Raw genomic sequence first — 13,565 nt, forward strand, 5'->3', positions numbered from 1 at the left:
TTCCATGGGCAATGTGGATTCCGCAGTGGGAAGCATGGGACAGATAGGTCTGCCAAGGAGTAACTAGTTAAAGTGTGGAATAGCTCAGCACTGCAGTCTTCAGATCTTCACACAGGGACAACACAGGGCCAAGGAGCTTTCCCAGCACAACAGGGAGGGGAGGTGGAAGGACAACGCACAGCCAGCCACCACTGCCACCAGACCTGTGGGGAGTCGGCTCAGGGGCCTGAAGCTGGCCAGACTTCCGCTGGCTGCATCCCCTGCACCCTCTTCCCCAGCACTGCTATTTCTAGGAGTGCTCTGCCCCGATGTCCCTTTACCTGCCACAAGCAGCGAGTTCCTCTGCTCAGCTCCATATAAAGGCAGCTGTTTGGCTCCTGGATCACAGCTGGCCCTGAAAGCAATACATAGCATTTGCCCACTATTGTGCCTGAGCTTAGGAAGCTGGACTACAGCCAGTCTCACCAACCGACATCACAGACGATGTCTGACACGGTCCCAAAAAGCAGTCCAAAAGGAAGCTTCTTTCTGTGGACCTTTCAGTCTGAACCCAGCCCTTGCATTACTTGGAGAACACAATTTCCTAAGGTTGGTCAGGTGGAAAGCACAGGCTGCATCTCAAACCCATCCCATTCACTTCCCCTTTCTACCTCTGCTTCCCCATCTCTGGCATATCCTGTTCGACCACCCACCACTGAAGTTCTACGCCATCATGCTCTCCCAATTCCAATTCCTCCTAAGGACTTTTCTTAGGCAAAGTCATAGAGACTTTTATTGAATGTGCCCAAGGCACCAACAGTTCATTATATATCTCTCCTACTCTTATTACATGTGAATCCCTTTTGTAGACCCCAGTGTCATTGGGCCAGGGACTGCACTTTGCATCTTGCCCCTGGGGAACCGGGAAAGGCAGAAATAAGGAAAAGAGAGCATAAGCAGTACAAAACAAGAAGGATTTTCACATTCTCGTTTTAATGATTAGAGACCAAACTAACACCACCAGAGCAGTAAGGGTGAAGGACCATTTCCCAAACACACTGCAGATGTTCTGTGAAAGAAATCAACCTTCTTTGGGAGAAAAACAAGGTATTTCAACATTTAAACTAGTTGCTTGTAATTCTGAAACAGGAAGAGAGACTCTTGATGAACCTCAACTTTTTCACGTTTCACCATTTTCTAGAAAAGGACCAAGGAACAGCTACTGTATGAAAGGATGTAAACAGGATTGCCAGAGACCTTTCTTGGCTTTCATACAAAGTTGCGGGCAATGGCCAATACTTTGGAGAACTCTCCTTCTCTCTGTCGCAGGATATAGGGTATTGGTGTTTTTATTCTAGTCCCTACTGGATTTCCGTTGTCTTCTATGAGTACCACATTGTTGGAATCAAATCTAGGCGTCATGTGGGGGCCAGGCATCTTGTGCCCTACAATTAAAGCCTTCTTCTTCTCTCCTTTGATAGCCAGAAGGATTGTATCTCCTACTTTGCCAACTCCAGTCTTGTTATACACATGGATACATTTTGGTGGCCGGTGGTATGGCGTGTTCCCCAAGGCACTGTTGTCCACCACTCGCACGCGGGTGAGTTTCTGTATTGCTCGGCATGCTCCAGTGATACTAGCAAAAGACAGAAAGAATGAGAGACAGATCTCCGCAATAATCCTCGGGGAGCAAGGGCAAGCCCAGCACAGGATCTTGTCGTTACACAAACCACTTGGAAGGCGCCAGCAACAAATACATACCATATGGGTGACACATTCACTGCATTCAATGTGCTCTTTGAAAGCCAGATGCTACTTTGGGCTTTGCACACTCTTCACTAAATGTCAAACATAAAATGACCGTTCTACTCTGAAACACGACTAAAAGATGGCATGAAGAGTGGCTTGCATTTACTGAGCTTTTTAGCAACTGCAGATGATTCCATTCAACTTCAATTTACAAGCAAAAAAATGTGCTTGCTTCTGCCACAAACAGCCCACAGGAAGCTAATACTCAAGTCAGACTCTTTCAATCTTGTACACAGTCCTCAGCAATACGGACTTTTCTGATCAATCTTCTTTTCAGTGAGGTCTATGAGGGTGTCTCATCTTACTCTGCTCTCAGCGAGACCTCTGAGGTCCTGCTGTGGCTGTGCTAAGGTGCCACCAACTAGAATCTAACAGATCATCACCTTCCCCGTGTGGGAGGAACCCCAAGAGACACAGTCTCTTCTGCATCTGTTTGCTCTGTGGGATTATCATGAGTAAGAAACAACAGAAATAAACTGCACAATACTAAGTTGTTAGATCTGACTCTGAATATGCTTAGGAACAGCAGGAATAAACTGAGAAATAATTCAACCTCCCTTTCAGGAACGGCTATTCTTTTATCCAGTAAGTTCAAATTCAAGTGATTTGTTGCTTCTCTTCAAAGGACGCCTAAACACAGACCATCGGAAAAGCAGGAAGATCCTTTCTACTGCTAAACAATGGCTTTGCAGTAAGGTACTAGAAACGTGCTGGCCAGACAGCTGCAGGAATGCCAAGCTGCTGTCAGCTGAACTACTCAAATAGACAGCATATGGAATCAACCTAACCGTTCACCTTGTTTTGCAGAGCAGGAGTGTGAACAGTAAACAAAGACCAATGGGGACCACCACCCCTTCTTGAAGACAAAGGACCTGTATTTGCAATGCTGCCTAAAAGAAGAGCAAGCCATCCCCTGCATATCAAACACAGTGTGGATGGACATCAGTTGAAGCAGACGTTTTTACATGCAGTAAAGGAAGGCCGGCTGGGTCAGTCTGCATTAGTCTAACTGCTCCAGAGGTGCAGTGCTGCCGTTCAAGATTTGTCTCCCACAGCAGAGGCCTTCCCCAGCTTTCTCCTCCAAGAGGACACCTCTCTCAGAAGTCACTCACCTCTGCAAGCAGCCACCCTCTCCCATCCCATCCCATCCCATCCCATCCCATCCCATCCCATCCCATCCCATCCCCTGGGAGGGGCTGTGGTATACCACACTCTCTGTCCTCTGCTTGCCAGGCTGTGGCTGCACAGCAGGGAAAGGCAGAAGGGAGGAGGCTGGAAAGGGGCAAAAGTGTTGTCGCAGGAAGGAGAAGGGGAAACCTAGGTGGGACCAAGTCCACAATGCAGCAGTAGCAAACTGCTACCCAGGTACCACTAGACAAGAGTAACTGCACAAGGAGGACTTTTTCTTTCCCCTCTTTCCTTCATTTCTACCACAGTCTTGGAGCAAAACCCCACCACATCCAAAGCAGGCCCACCACAAAGGAAAGGTTTCTCCATTAAGACTGCTGACATCCTGCAGGAGCACTGCTCACCTCTGTGGACTTGGCCTCCCTCTTGCTGTCAGTGTATATATATCCTTTAAATGTTTACTGGCCAATGCTCTCATGCAGCCCATTTACAGAGAAAGCCAGTAAGACTTAGATACCTCCTCGAGATAGCTCCTAGGACTATCACACAACCTAGCCCTGAGCATTGTCTTAATCCCCTCTCTAGACCACAGTCATGGGAATGACTATTCTCACCCTATAAACTGAAGCCCTGACCCTTCAAAGAGCTACATGCTAGAGATTCCCCATACCCGCACCAAGTGTACTGTGGGATTAGGCTCTAAGCTTTGTGCAAGGCATTGTAAAACATGAGGTCCATAAATTTAAGAAGCTTTAAATGCCTTGAGCCTGGAACAAGGACCTAAAGAAAAATAACAAAATGGACACTGTTAAGGTACAAGGCAATAATTTTTCAGGCTACTCTTGTTCTAAATAACTGAAATTATAAACTCTGGAATAATTTTAAACATGTTATTGGCTTTACATCAGCAGGGGCTGGCTGTTGCTTTTTTGGACTTGGCTGAGAAACACAGGCACTTTCAACTTCTGCTTGCAGGCCCTTGCATCGCCCTCAAAGGCCTAAAAGCCTCCTTACAAGCATACAAAAATGCAGAGTTCAGACCAGACTCAGACTGCCAGGAACCTGCATCTGTTGTTGTGTTTGGGCTCACTTTACAACCTGTGAAGAGACAACTATGAGATTTTGTTTTATTAAATTATCCTTTTTGAATTAGAAATACTGTATCTTATGCTTGACCTACTTAACAGCATCTCTTTCAATCAGGAAATTCTCCCAAGAAAACAAAAGCAAGAGCAGGATTTGAAAATTACCTGAAGTGTCGCTGGATCACTGTGCTGCTTAGATGGGTTAAGGATAAACACAACCGCCTATTCAGGAGAGCCATTTGGATTCTGGTAACCCGCCCTGGGTGAGAAACAAGAGAATTACGAACTCTGGAAATTGGACAAAATTTGTTTCATTTCATTTTCCGTATATGAATCACACACTAGAGTCTCAGTACCTCTTTAGACGCTGCAATCCGCAGCACACAGAGCGCTAACAGCATCTGCAGCACAATACAAAGCAGATCAACAACCCCTGCCTGAATTCAACAGACAGTATAATTCAGATGCGTATACTACAAAGCTGGATTCAGTATCACTGCGCTGCAGTTTCCTGTGCACAGAGGTAAGGGGCCTTCTGCATGCACTGTGAACCATGTAACAACAAGCAGGTTTGAGAATTTTGGATGTGAACCAATTTAGAGGCCACAGTGATCAGTAAAAGCTACCATAGTTACTTGTAAAAGCTACCAATGTTACCTATAAAACCGAGCAAAAAGCCAGAGATACTCTGCAGACTGGCGTCAGAGCTCCAAAAAACAATTTGCCAGACAAGAAACAAGACAAAGCTCCACTGGCGAGGGTGTGCTCCCTCTTAGCATACACAAGGTGTTCAGCAGCCTGTATCAGAATCAGAATCGCACCTCTGCCAATCTCGCCCTGTTAAGGCTGCCCAGATGAAACAGTTCCCTGTAACTTTATGGTGCATGCTCAACCCACACCGAAACACTACCCCGACTGCAGCAGAGCTGGCTTACAAGGGTAACCTCTGACTGCGTTTACCACACCCTCTTCCCTGACTACATCTATGGCAGTTCCCTAACCTCATTCTGTCAGTCTGATGGGGACCAGCTCGCACGCGAAATTGCAAAGGCTTATCTGAACCTGGATCACTTTGCCAGACATCAGTTAGGGAGTGATGACCCAGGCAGCTATGCCGGCAGATCCAAGCAAAGGGAGAAAACAACATGGACCTAGAGCCAGTCCTCTTTCAGGCCAGCTCAGGTAAAGCTAAGACTTTCCATCTGACTGCAGCTACCACTGTGTTACACTGCTTGCTTAGACCTTGGCAGTGTAACCAACACATGCTCTCTCCTTTCTAAAGTAAACATTAAAAATACATTGACCACTTAGCTTCCTTTGCCAGTTCTGATGAGCTTAGGGCCAAACTGTAGCAGTACATTGTAAAGCCATTTTCTTAACTTTTCTTTTAAAAACAAAGCTGACCTAACTTCTCTAGGGAGAAAAAAATACCCACAGAGCCTTCTGACAGATGATGCCACAGCTGTTCTTATTACAATCAAGTAAAGCCCAGGCTAAATCTTCACTCTTTCTTTATTGCTTTTATTTTTCCCCAGTGTGTTTGCTTACTTGGAGATGTATGTATTTTTTAGGGTTTCTGGTTGTTCTACAGAGCAAGTGTTACCTGACAGCAGGATGAGAAGTATTGGAGACATACACCACAGCAATTCTGTAGCAGCGCTCCCTGACCAAAGCACACGATACGCGGCAAACAGTCTCGCCTGTCATATATGCAGGTTTGGAAGAGATAAGCAACAGCCAAAGCTTACATTTATTTGCTAAACAAAGCCACTTTTCTGTGGGGTAGATCTCCAAATGAGTTCAGAGCTTCCCTTCAGAGCTTGCTTGCACTGTCCCCTCTCTGAAATGAGATCCCGAGAAGGCTGTGTTTTTGCCACAGCTCCTTACCCAGCTGTGTGATCCTAACAAAACAAGACCCTGTGGTATTTACAGTGCTGCTGGCAATCAAGATCCAATTACCTGGGCCTTGCTGCTGCTAGGATTTCTAAGCAAGGCCAACTATGTTGCCTTGCTGTAAGCCCACACCCCGCGTTGGCACGGAGGACAGCCTGTGTCCCATCCTGCGCTTGGGTGTACTGTTTCCCTGTACGAAATGCAAACCCAGTGGGTAATATTGCTCCTACTTCCTCCAGAATTGCACCAAGGCCCTGCATCCCTCTAGAAGACCCAAACAAGCAGCAGCGAGTCGGCCTCTCTGTTGTCTTTGACAGATGCTTCCTGGGGAGTCCAGCTCTATTCCCCTGGCAGGCATAGTGGCCTCGGTGGCAGGAGAGGATGGGCCTGCTCATCCTCACCACTACATAAGACCCATAGGAGAGGTCTGTTGGCTCGTGGCAGGGCAGGCACAGGCGCACACTCTGCCCTCTGTCAGAGGGACAGCAACGTCACGACCAGCATAGCTAGATGTGCTCAAGGCTGCATGTCAGAGTCCTAAAGCACTGCCTAAACTCTGAACTCATTCCCCACTCCTGGGAGGAGTCAACGTTTGTTTCTACCCTGTGGCAGCAGTGAAGGTTTGAAGTCACAAAACTACCAGCAGAAGCATCAACAGTGTTAAGTGTCCAAGGACTGTTTATTTTTCCAGATGACTCACCACCCCCTTCTTTGCTAAGAATTATTCCTCGGCGCATTAAGATGTGTCACAAGCTAAGAAACTTCGTATGATTGATTATTTGGTATGAAGCAACCTGTTAGGAACTGAGTAAACAGGGGGGATGCTTCCAATTAGCAGGAAAGTTCAGGGTGGGGGGAAGAGAGGAATGCATCTGTGGCATGGAGTACAGCATTCAAGGGTGCAAGCAGGTTCATGAACAGTGAATCACATCTTCAGCTATCGTAACACGCCAACTTCCCTGCTAGAAACGAACAGCCAGTAGCTTGGGTCTGTCTCCAGGTGTTCCTCAACCAGACCCAGTCCCAACTTGCTCCCTCTGCAACTGCGAACAGGGCACTGTTGTCCTCCGCCCTCGGCTTCCCCCTCTGTGGCGCGGCTAATCACTAAACTCCAAAGGGCACAGAAGCCACTCACTCTGTCACGCTGGGTGCTGCGATACAAACACCCTGAGTTGGTGCCAAAGTTGAAGAGCCACTATAAAGCGATGACAGCCATCAGCCCCAGCGCACCCAGCACCTCTGTCCTTCCCAGCCCTGACATTGCCGCACAGCAGTAGGCCTTAAGAAGGCTCAGAGGAGGCTGTACTTCACACAGGCACGGGGAATGCACATCACCCGAGTCTGCTTCTGAAGGTGGCTCTCTCCCCACGTCGTCAGGTTTCAGTGCTCGGAGGTGTATGGAAAGAGTACCCCCATAACCCTCAAGCACAGGAAAATTTTCAGGAATTCCCAGAAGTCTGCTATCGGTATCACCCAACTCATACAGGAGTGCACCCTACAATACCCCGGACGAACAAAACAGCACCGCTGCTTAGTACTTAATCACTAATACACTCCTGACCAAGGAATTATCTTGGAAGAGACTTTTGGAAGTCATCTAGTCCAATCTCTTTCTCAAGCAGGATTAATTTCCAAGTTGCTCATGCTAGGCAAGAGCACTATTTAAACAGACACTATTCTAAAATGAAAGGCCCAACACCAAGACAACTATTGATATAGCGTAGGCCATACATAGCTGCACCAAAGCGGTGATAAAGAACGGTGCAGAGCAACCTCTCTCCCAGCTCCTACTCTGCTGCCCCTAAATTCTAGCAGTGGCTCTATCTCATGGTTAGAGACTAATTTCTTAAAATCAGAATCGTAGAGATGCTTTGCTTCTCTCTGCTCCACATATCAGTTAAAAGTTAGCACAGACCTCAGACTGAGTTCAGACTAAGATTCAGAAAGGGTGAAGGAGTCTGTTAATCAAATATTCACTAAAATGACACAATTTCTACTTCACCAAATAAGTCTGAGCACGCAATAACCTGCTGCAGCAAACACTCCCTTCTCGAGGGCCCTTCAGCCATACCCCATTCAATGTAACAGACCAACATCAAATTCCCACACCGTACAACAAAGGAACTCTTCACCAGTTATAAACCTCTGGAAGTTATTTATCCACTGCACCATTTTCAAGTGCCATACTAAAGCTACCACCTTCACGGTTTTCCCTTGAGATTAAAGAACTAACTTATATTTACTGCAATCCTGAGTGGTTTTTAAATGGAGAAGTTCTAGAAAATTTAATCCCAGCTAACAGAAGCAGGCAACATAAAATATTTTCGTCAAACGCATGCAAACACACAAGTAGACCACCTCAGGGAGCTGATACAAAGCAAGGACATCTTCCAGACAAGGACAGGATTACATACTCACTTTGAGCCAACGTCAGGGCATACAGTAACAAGAAAGGAAGCCCTGTGTCCCCCCAACACACATTTCCATCACCTCCCTTATGCTAGCTCTAGCATTCATGTAAATCAGTCACAGTTTTCAGCTAGATCAGTTCCCTGATCCAACTCATCCTGCAGCCACATGAATGCTGGTGTGAGGGAATGTGGCAAAACACAAGACTGGGACTTCTCCTTTCACTGCCAACCCAGACTTACATTGTGACAGTATCTTTGGAGAAACATGGGGAGATTTGGACAAGAAAAGGATCTCTCTCATTTCAGCAAAAATACTGATGTGCTTCACAAGAGTGGTCTGTATGAAGCCGCACTATTAACACAGCCATGGGAGCACTAAAAAGGTCTGCATCTGAACATTCAAGAGGCCAGTGCAATGGCTCTGACCAAGTTTTTACCAGTGGTGTATACCCTAAAAACCAGCCAAGGTGCCATTCTTACCCTGCCTGCATCCTAGAGTAAATGTACTTTTAAATAGTGCTGTTAACTAGCAATACAGTATTACCTCCCTTTTTAATCACAAGTTTTGGAAATGACACCTGCTCCCTATATTCCCAAGATCTGTAGTTCCACAACCACTCAGCTATTTATTTTCCTTCTTTCTGCTAGTAACTCATCCATACAAACAGGCCTCAGGGAAAACCAATGGATGTTGCAAAGCAAATGCTGAGGCCTACTACCCAAAGTCTGCTGTCAATCATACAAAATAAAACAGGGAAAAATATTCTTCACTTTAATAGTAGTAACCTGATCTACACAGTCAAACCGTGGGGGCCAACATCCCCTTTATTCTTCTAAGAGACCAAAACAGACATGCTCTGGGCACCACAAAGATTTGAACTGCATCTGTCATCCATCATTAAAATGCAGGAAATAAATCCAAGACAATATGCACAATGCAAATACCTAAACCCCTGCTCTGCCACTGCAGGTTTATTTATAGACTGTCTGCCAGGGTGAGCTACAAGAGCCAACTGTGAACTACGGGACTCAATCCATTCACAGCTCTCCTCATAAAGGAAACAATGTGATTAAGGGCTTGTGTGTGTTAAAAATACACAAGATATTCATTACCAAGACATGACTGGTTTTACATTAATGACTGCCAGAAAGGCCAGGATTCACAAAACGGAATTAAGCCTTTTCGAATTCCATTTATGAATAGGATTAGCTATTAAACAGGATATTTATTGATCCAAGTTACCAACAGAAACTCATTACAGGTACATCTGTTAACAATTTTGAAGCAAAACACACTAACCTCATTTTCCAGATCACAATCAGGAAAGGCAGATAAAAAAAGAGCTGAGTAGCTTTAACGGACAACTTATTTTTGACATTTTAAGTATCAGAAGTCCCAGTTCTAAGGTACTTATGGCTCTTATCATTCTAGTATTCGAGCACCTTAAACAATTCTATATATTCATACTCATAGCACTGTACTAAAATAGGAAGGGATTATTCCCAGTGCACCAGCAGGAAATTAAGCTACAAAGAGGACAACTTCCTGTGTGAGGTCAAAGGAAAAAAGCAGTAGAGCAGGATTCTAATTCCAGAAGTTCTGCTCTCGTATGGTCTGTGGGGCTGGAGGTGAAGCCCAGTGAGGTCCTGCCTTGTCCATGTCTTTTGGAATTCCACATGAATGCAGAGAACTGCCCGCACTCCCATAACTTAATGCTGCTATCACCTCTCGAATGTTATCTTCACTACTTCTAAAAGTACTGAGGTCTCAGGAACAGGACAATAGGTAGCAAGCCACAAGACCAGAGTCTGTTCCCAGCCCTGATGTGGATGACCAGGTCCCAACCAGCAAGGTGCGATCACAAACCAGAGTAACCGCACTGTGGGGAGCTGTGGCAGGAAGAAGGACACAAACAAGAATAAAGAGAAGGTGGGGAGTTGTGGCTCAACCATAAAAAAAAAAAGTCAAGAACCACTGACCTAGGCTACTTGTTCACAGAACAAAGACCGACAGTGGCTCCAGGCCTTCCTGATAAAGCTACACCAGAAAAGGATGCCTAATACAGACAGAATTCAGGCTTAAGAGAAGCCTAACCTGGAGACAAAGGCACACTCATGCTGCAAGGCAGCACAGAGCTACCTGCAGCTTTGCTGGAACAAGCCTCGCTTCTCACTCAAAAACTTCCCTTAACTCAGTTTCTCTCCTTCCCGAACAAGACCCTCCCAGATAAGCTTGGAGAACTCTCAAACCAGACAAGTGAACACAGCTCAGATGAGCATCTGTGTCCTGCTTTTAAAAAGGCTGACTGCCCATCTACTTTTACTACAAGGAGTAAGTCTTTCACACTTATAAGAAACCTGTCATGCTGTCTTCTTCCCCAAATTACCTCCCCTTACTCACTGGACCTCCAAAGGAGTTTTTTGGAGAATAACCAGCAAAGCACAGACTACCGTCCACACTTCCTGAGTCCCCATGACACACACGAGTAAATGTCACGCTTGTCAGGACACAGGAATTTTGGTCCAACTTTGCCGCATGACTACTCGTACCCACACAAGCCTACTCCCGGCAGCAGAGCCCCACATGAATTCCGAAGCAAAGAAATGCTCTGAAGGACACAGGTGCAGGAGTGTCAGAATAAGGTTTTCTTCCTCCCCCCGGCCAGACTGCTAGGGCACGGGCCGAAGCTCAGGGGGAGGGAGGTCACCCCTCCCAAGATGCTGCCAGTCACCCCATCTGCAGTGCCCTGTGTTCAAGTGACACAAAGGCTCCAGGCTCTGCACAGGCCAGGCTCCAGCTCCCAGCTGCTTTTGCAAGATGTCACAACTACCTGCCCTGCTGTGTGCCACTCAACCCACATGCCATCTTCGGGGCCTGCGTTTCTCAGCCTTTTTAGAGCAGCAACCCACGCTCAGGGTTTGGACGTTTCAGGCCCTGTGCACACAGCGTCAGCGACCCCTGCAAACGGCTCCCTACGAGGGACGGGCGGCAGGGCCGGTACGCGGAGGGAGGCCCCGCACAGCCCAGGCGCCGCAGGGCCCACAGGCGAGCACGGCAGCCGAACACGCACGGCGGCCCGCTCTCACCCAGCGCCCGAGGGCTGAGTGGGGGCCCGCCCGCGCCCCGAGCGGCTCGGACACGAGGCCGAGTGAGGGCCCGGCTCCGGGGGAAAGCCAGCACCCCGGGAGCAGACTGGCCCGGCGGCGAGGCAAGGCCGCCCGCAGGCCGCCGGGTGCGCAGGCCGCGGCCAGCCCCGCCCGGGAGGCCTAAGGCCCCGCGACAGTGGCGCCGCGGCTCAGGGGCGGGGCGCCGGCGGGGCGCCCGCTCCGCTCCCCACCGCCCCAGCCCCCCGCTGCCGGGGCCGAGGCCGCCTTCGCGCCCGCCCGCCCCGCACGGAGCGCAGACCCCGGGCCCCCCACAACCCCCCGCCACCCCCCGCCGCGCACCTCCGAAGCGAACGCGGGCTCCCCGCCCGCAGGCCCGCGCGCATGCGCAGCGCCGCCGCCCGCGGGCCCCGCCCACCGCTGTGCAGGGCCGGCACCTCCGCGCCCCGCCCACCCGGGGCCCCGCCCCGCCCCGAGCCCAGCCGAACCGAGCCGAGCCGAGCCGAGCCCAGCCGGGCGGTCGCCGCTCGCTCCCGTGCGCGGCGCAGCGCGGCACAGCAGCGCCCGGCCCGGCGAAGCCAACGGGGGAGCCAGTCCGCGCCTGACACGGGGTAAGTGGGCCGCCGGCGCGGCGGGGTGCGGCACGGCACGGCGCGGCGCGGCACGGCGGCTCCTCTAGACCAGGCGGGCCCGGGGCTGCAGCCCGCCGCCGCTGCCTCAGTGCTTGTGTTCCCCCCCGCCCCGGCTTGCCCCCAGCAGCCGCGCCTCAGGCCCTCCTGAGGGCGGAGCGGGCCGGGCCGGGCGGCGCGGCCGTTGCGCGGAGCCCCGCAGCGGGGCCAGCCTGGGGCGGGGGGCGCCGCCTGCCATCTTGGGGCGGAGCGGGGCGGGGGGCGCGCCCGGGTGTGGCGCCTGCGGAGCGGCCCGTGCCCCCTCCAAGGCCGGGCCGGGGTGCGTGGAAGCGGGGTGGCTCTGGGCACCGGGGCTTCTCGCCCGCCTCCCGGGCGCCCGTCCTCTGCCGTCTCCCTGCGCGCCGTCCCTCGGCTGCGTAACATGGCTTCTGCGCCCCGGGGGTCGCCGGACCCATTTCTGCGGGGTGGCGCCGGCTCCCGTCGCACCTGCGATCGCCGTCGGGGGTGCTGAGGCCGCTTTTGTGCGTGCTCGGCCTGGGAGAGCTGCCTGCCCTCCTCCCTGCCTCTCTCCTGCAGGCACCGCTGAGACGGTGAGCAGCAGGGAGGGAGGAGGGATGTTTCAAGGGTGGGAGCAGCAGGCAAATTTCTGATATTGCCTGCCTGTCGTACCCTGGAGAACTTAGCAAAGAGCTATTAGATGGGGCTTGTGTGCGTGGTCATGCAGCCAAGCAGTCCCTTTCTCCTCTTGTCTCAATCACCAGCCCCTCCAAATCAGCAAACCATGGTTTTTCCTCCTGTCCTGGAGTGTGCCCTGGATGTCTGTATGTAGCTACCTGCTGGAGGCATTGTGCCAAAAATCTGTGACGTGGCTGCAGTCAGCCTGGTGCCTGTAGCAGGTTTGATAGCTCTCAGCTGGATGGAGACTAGGTGTTTGGGGAATTTGGGATTCTGGGCACCTCACTCCCTTGCTCTTCCCTTGATAGCAGGAGTTGGAAGCAAAAGGCTGATCAGTGCATGCTCAGGGTCTGCTAATTTAGTTGTGCATAATCCACAAGAAGCCCTGCATTTGTCTGTTACTCTGCAAGTGTCCTGCTCCATCGTGTCATCCTCCAGAGGAAGTATGCATGGAAAGCCACGGGCTGCAGGTTAGGAGCATCCCATTAGCAGCGGCAACAAAGCCACTGAAGGGTTGCACAGCACAGGTGCCTCTTGGATGGTCCTGCAGATGCCCCACCCGGGTAGGGGACAAAGCCTTTGCAAGTGCCTTGCAGGGACCGGTACCCTTCCCCTCCAAACACCTGTGCTATATGGTTCCTAATAGCCTTTTAGTCTTTTAATGTTTCTGAGAGAGCGGAAGGCCAACTACTCAGCTTGTAACCGACTCCAGGAGGACTCCGTTCAAACCAGAAATAGCAAAGCATTAAGGACGTTGCTTCTGATGGCTGCAATTAGCTGGTGTCTACCTAGGGAAGGCCTTTTTTTGTCTCGAGCCTTTTAGTAGTAGGAATATGCTGTCTTTACAGGGA

At 50.2% G+C, this 13,565-nt stretch overlaps 2 protein-coding genes across 3 annotated transcripts in view; one reads left to right on the top strand and one right to left on the bottom strand.

Moving 5' to 3' along the window:
• Nucleotides 1–953: 953 nt before the first annotated feature.
• On the bottom strand, nucleotides 954–11,818 carry MRPL14 (mitochondrial ribosomal protein L14). The gene is made up of 3 exons (XM_072856666.1): nucleotides 11,753–11,818; nucleotides 4,167–4,260; nucleotides 954–1,615 (listed from the first exon to the last, which is right to left on the bottom strand). Exons 2-3 carry the CDS (start codon nucleotides 4,238–4,240, stop codon nucleotides 1,249–1,251), a joined length of 441 nt encoding a protein of 146 aa, XP_072712767.1. The 5' UTR covers nucleotides 4,241–4,260; nucleotides 11,753–11,818; the 3' UTR covers nucleotides 954–1,248.
• A 44-nt stretch (nucleotides 11,819–11,862) lies between these two features.
• The window catches only part of TMEM63B (transmembrane protein 63B), a 49,055-nt gene continuing 47,352 nt past the window's right edge, over nucleotides 11,863–13,565 (top strand). For both annotated transcript variants that reach the window (XM_072856664.1, XM_072856665.1), the window contains exon 1: nucleotides 11,863–12,021. The gene's annotated coding sequence lies outside the window, so the exon portion shown is untranslated. The remainder of the gene's footprint in view (nucleotides 12,022–13,565) is intronic.

This window comes from Ciconia boyciana, chromosome 3 (assembly GCF_034638445.1).
Source record: "Ciconia boyciana chromosome 3, ASM3463844v1, whole genome shotgun sequence".
NCBI lineage: Eukaryota > Metazoa > Chordata > Aves > Ciconiiformes > Ciconiidae > Ciconia > Ciconia boyciana.

Coding starts and splice junctions, on each gene's coding strand:
- MRPL14 (XM_072856666.1), bottom strand. CDS start 4,240: ATGGCTCTCCTGAATAGGCGGTTGTGTTTATCCTTAACCCATCTAAGC. Junction 1,616..4,166: donor GTGATCCAGCGACACTTCAG/GTAATTTTCAAA, acceptor GTCTTTTGCTAG/TATCACTGGAGCATGCCGAG.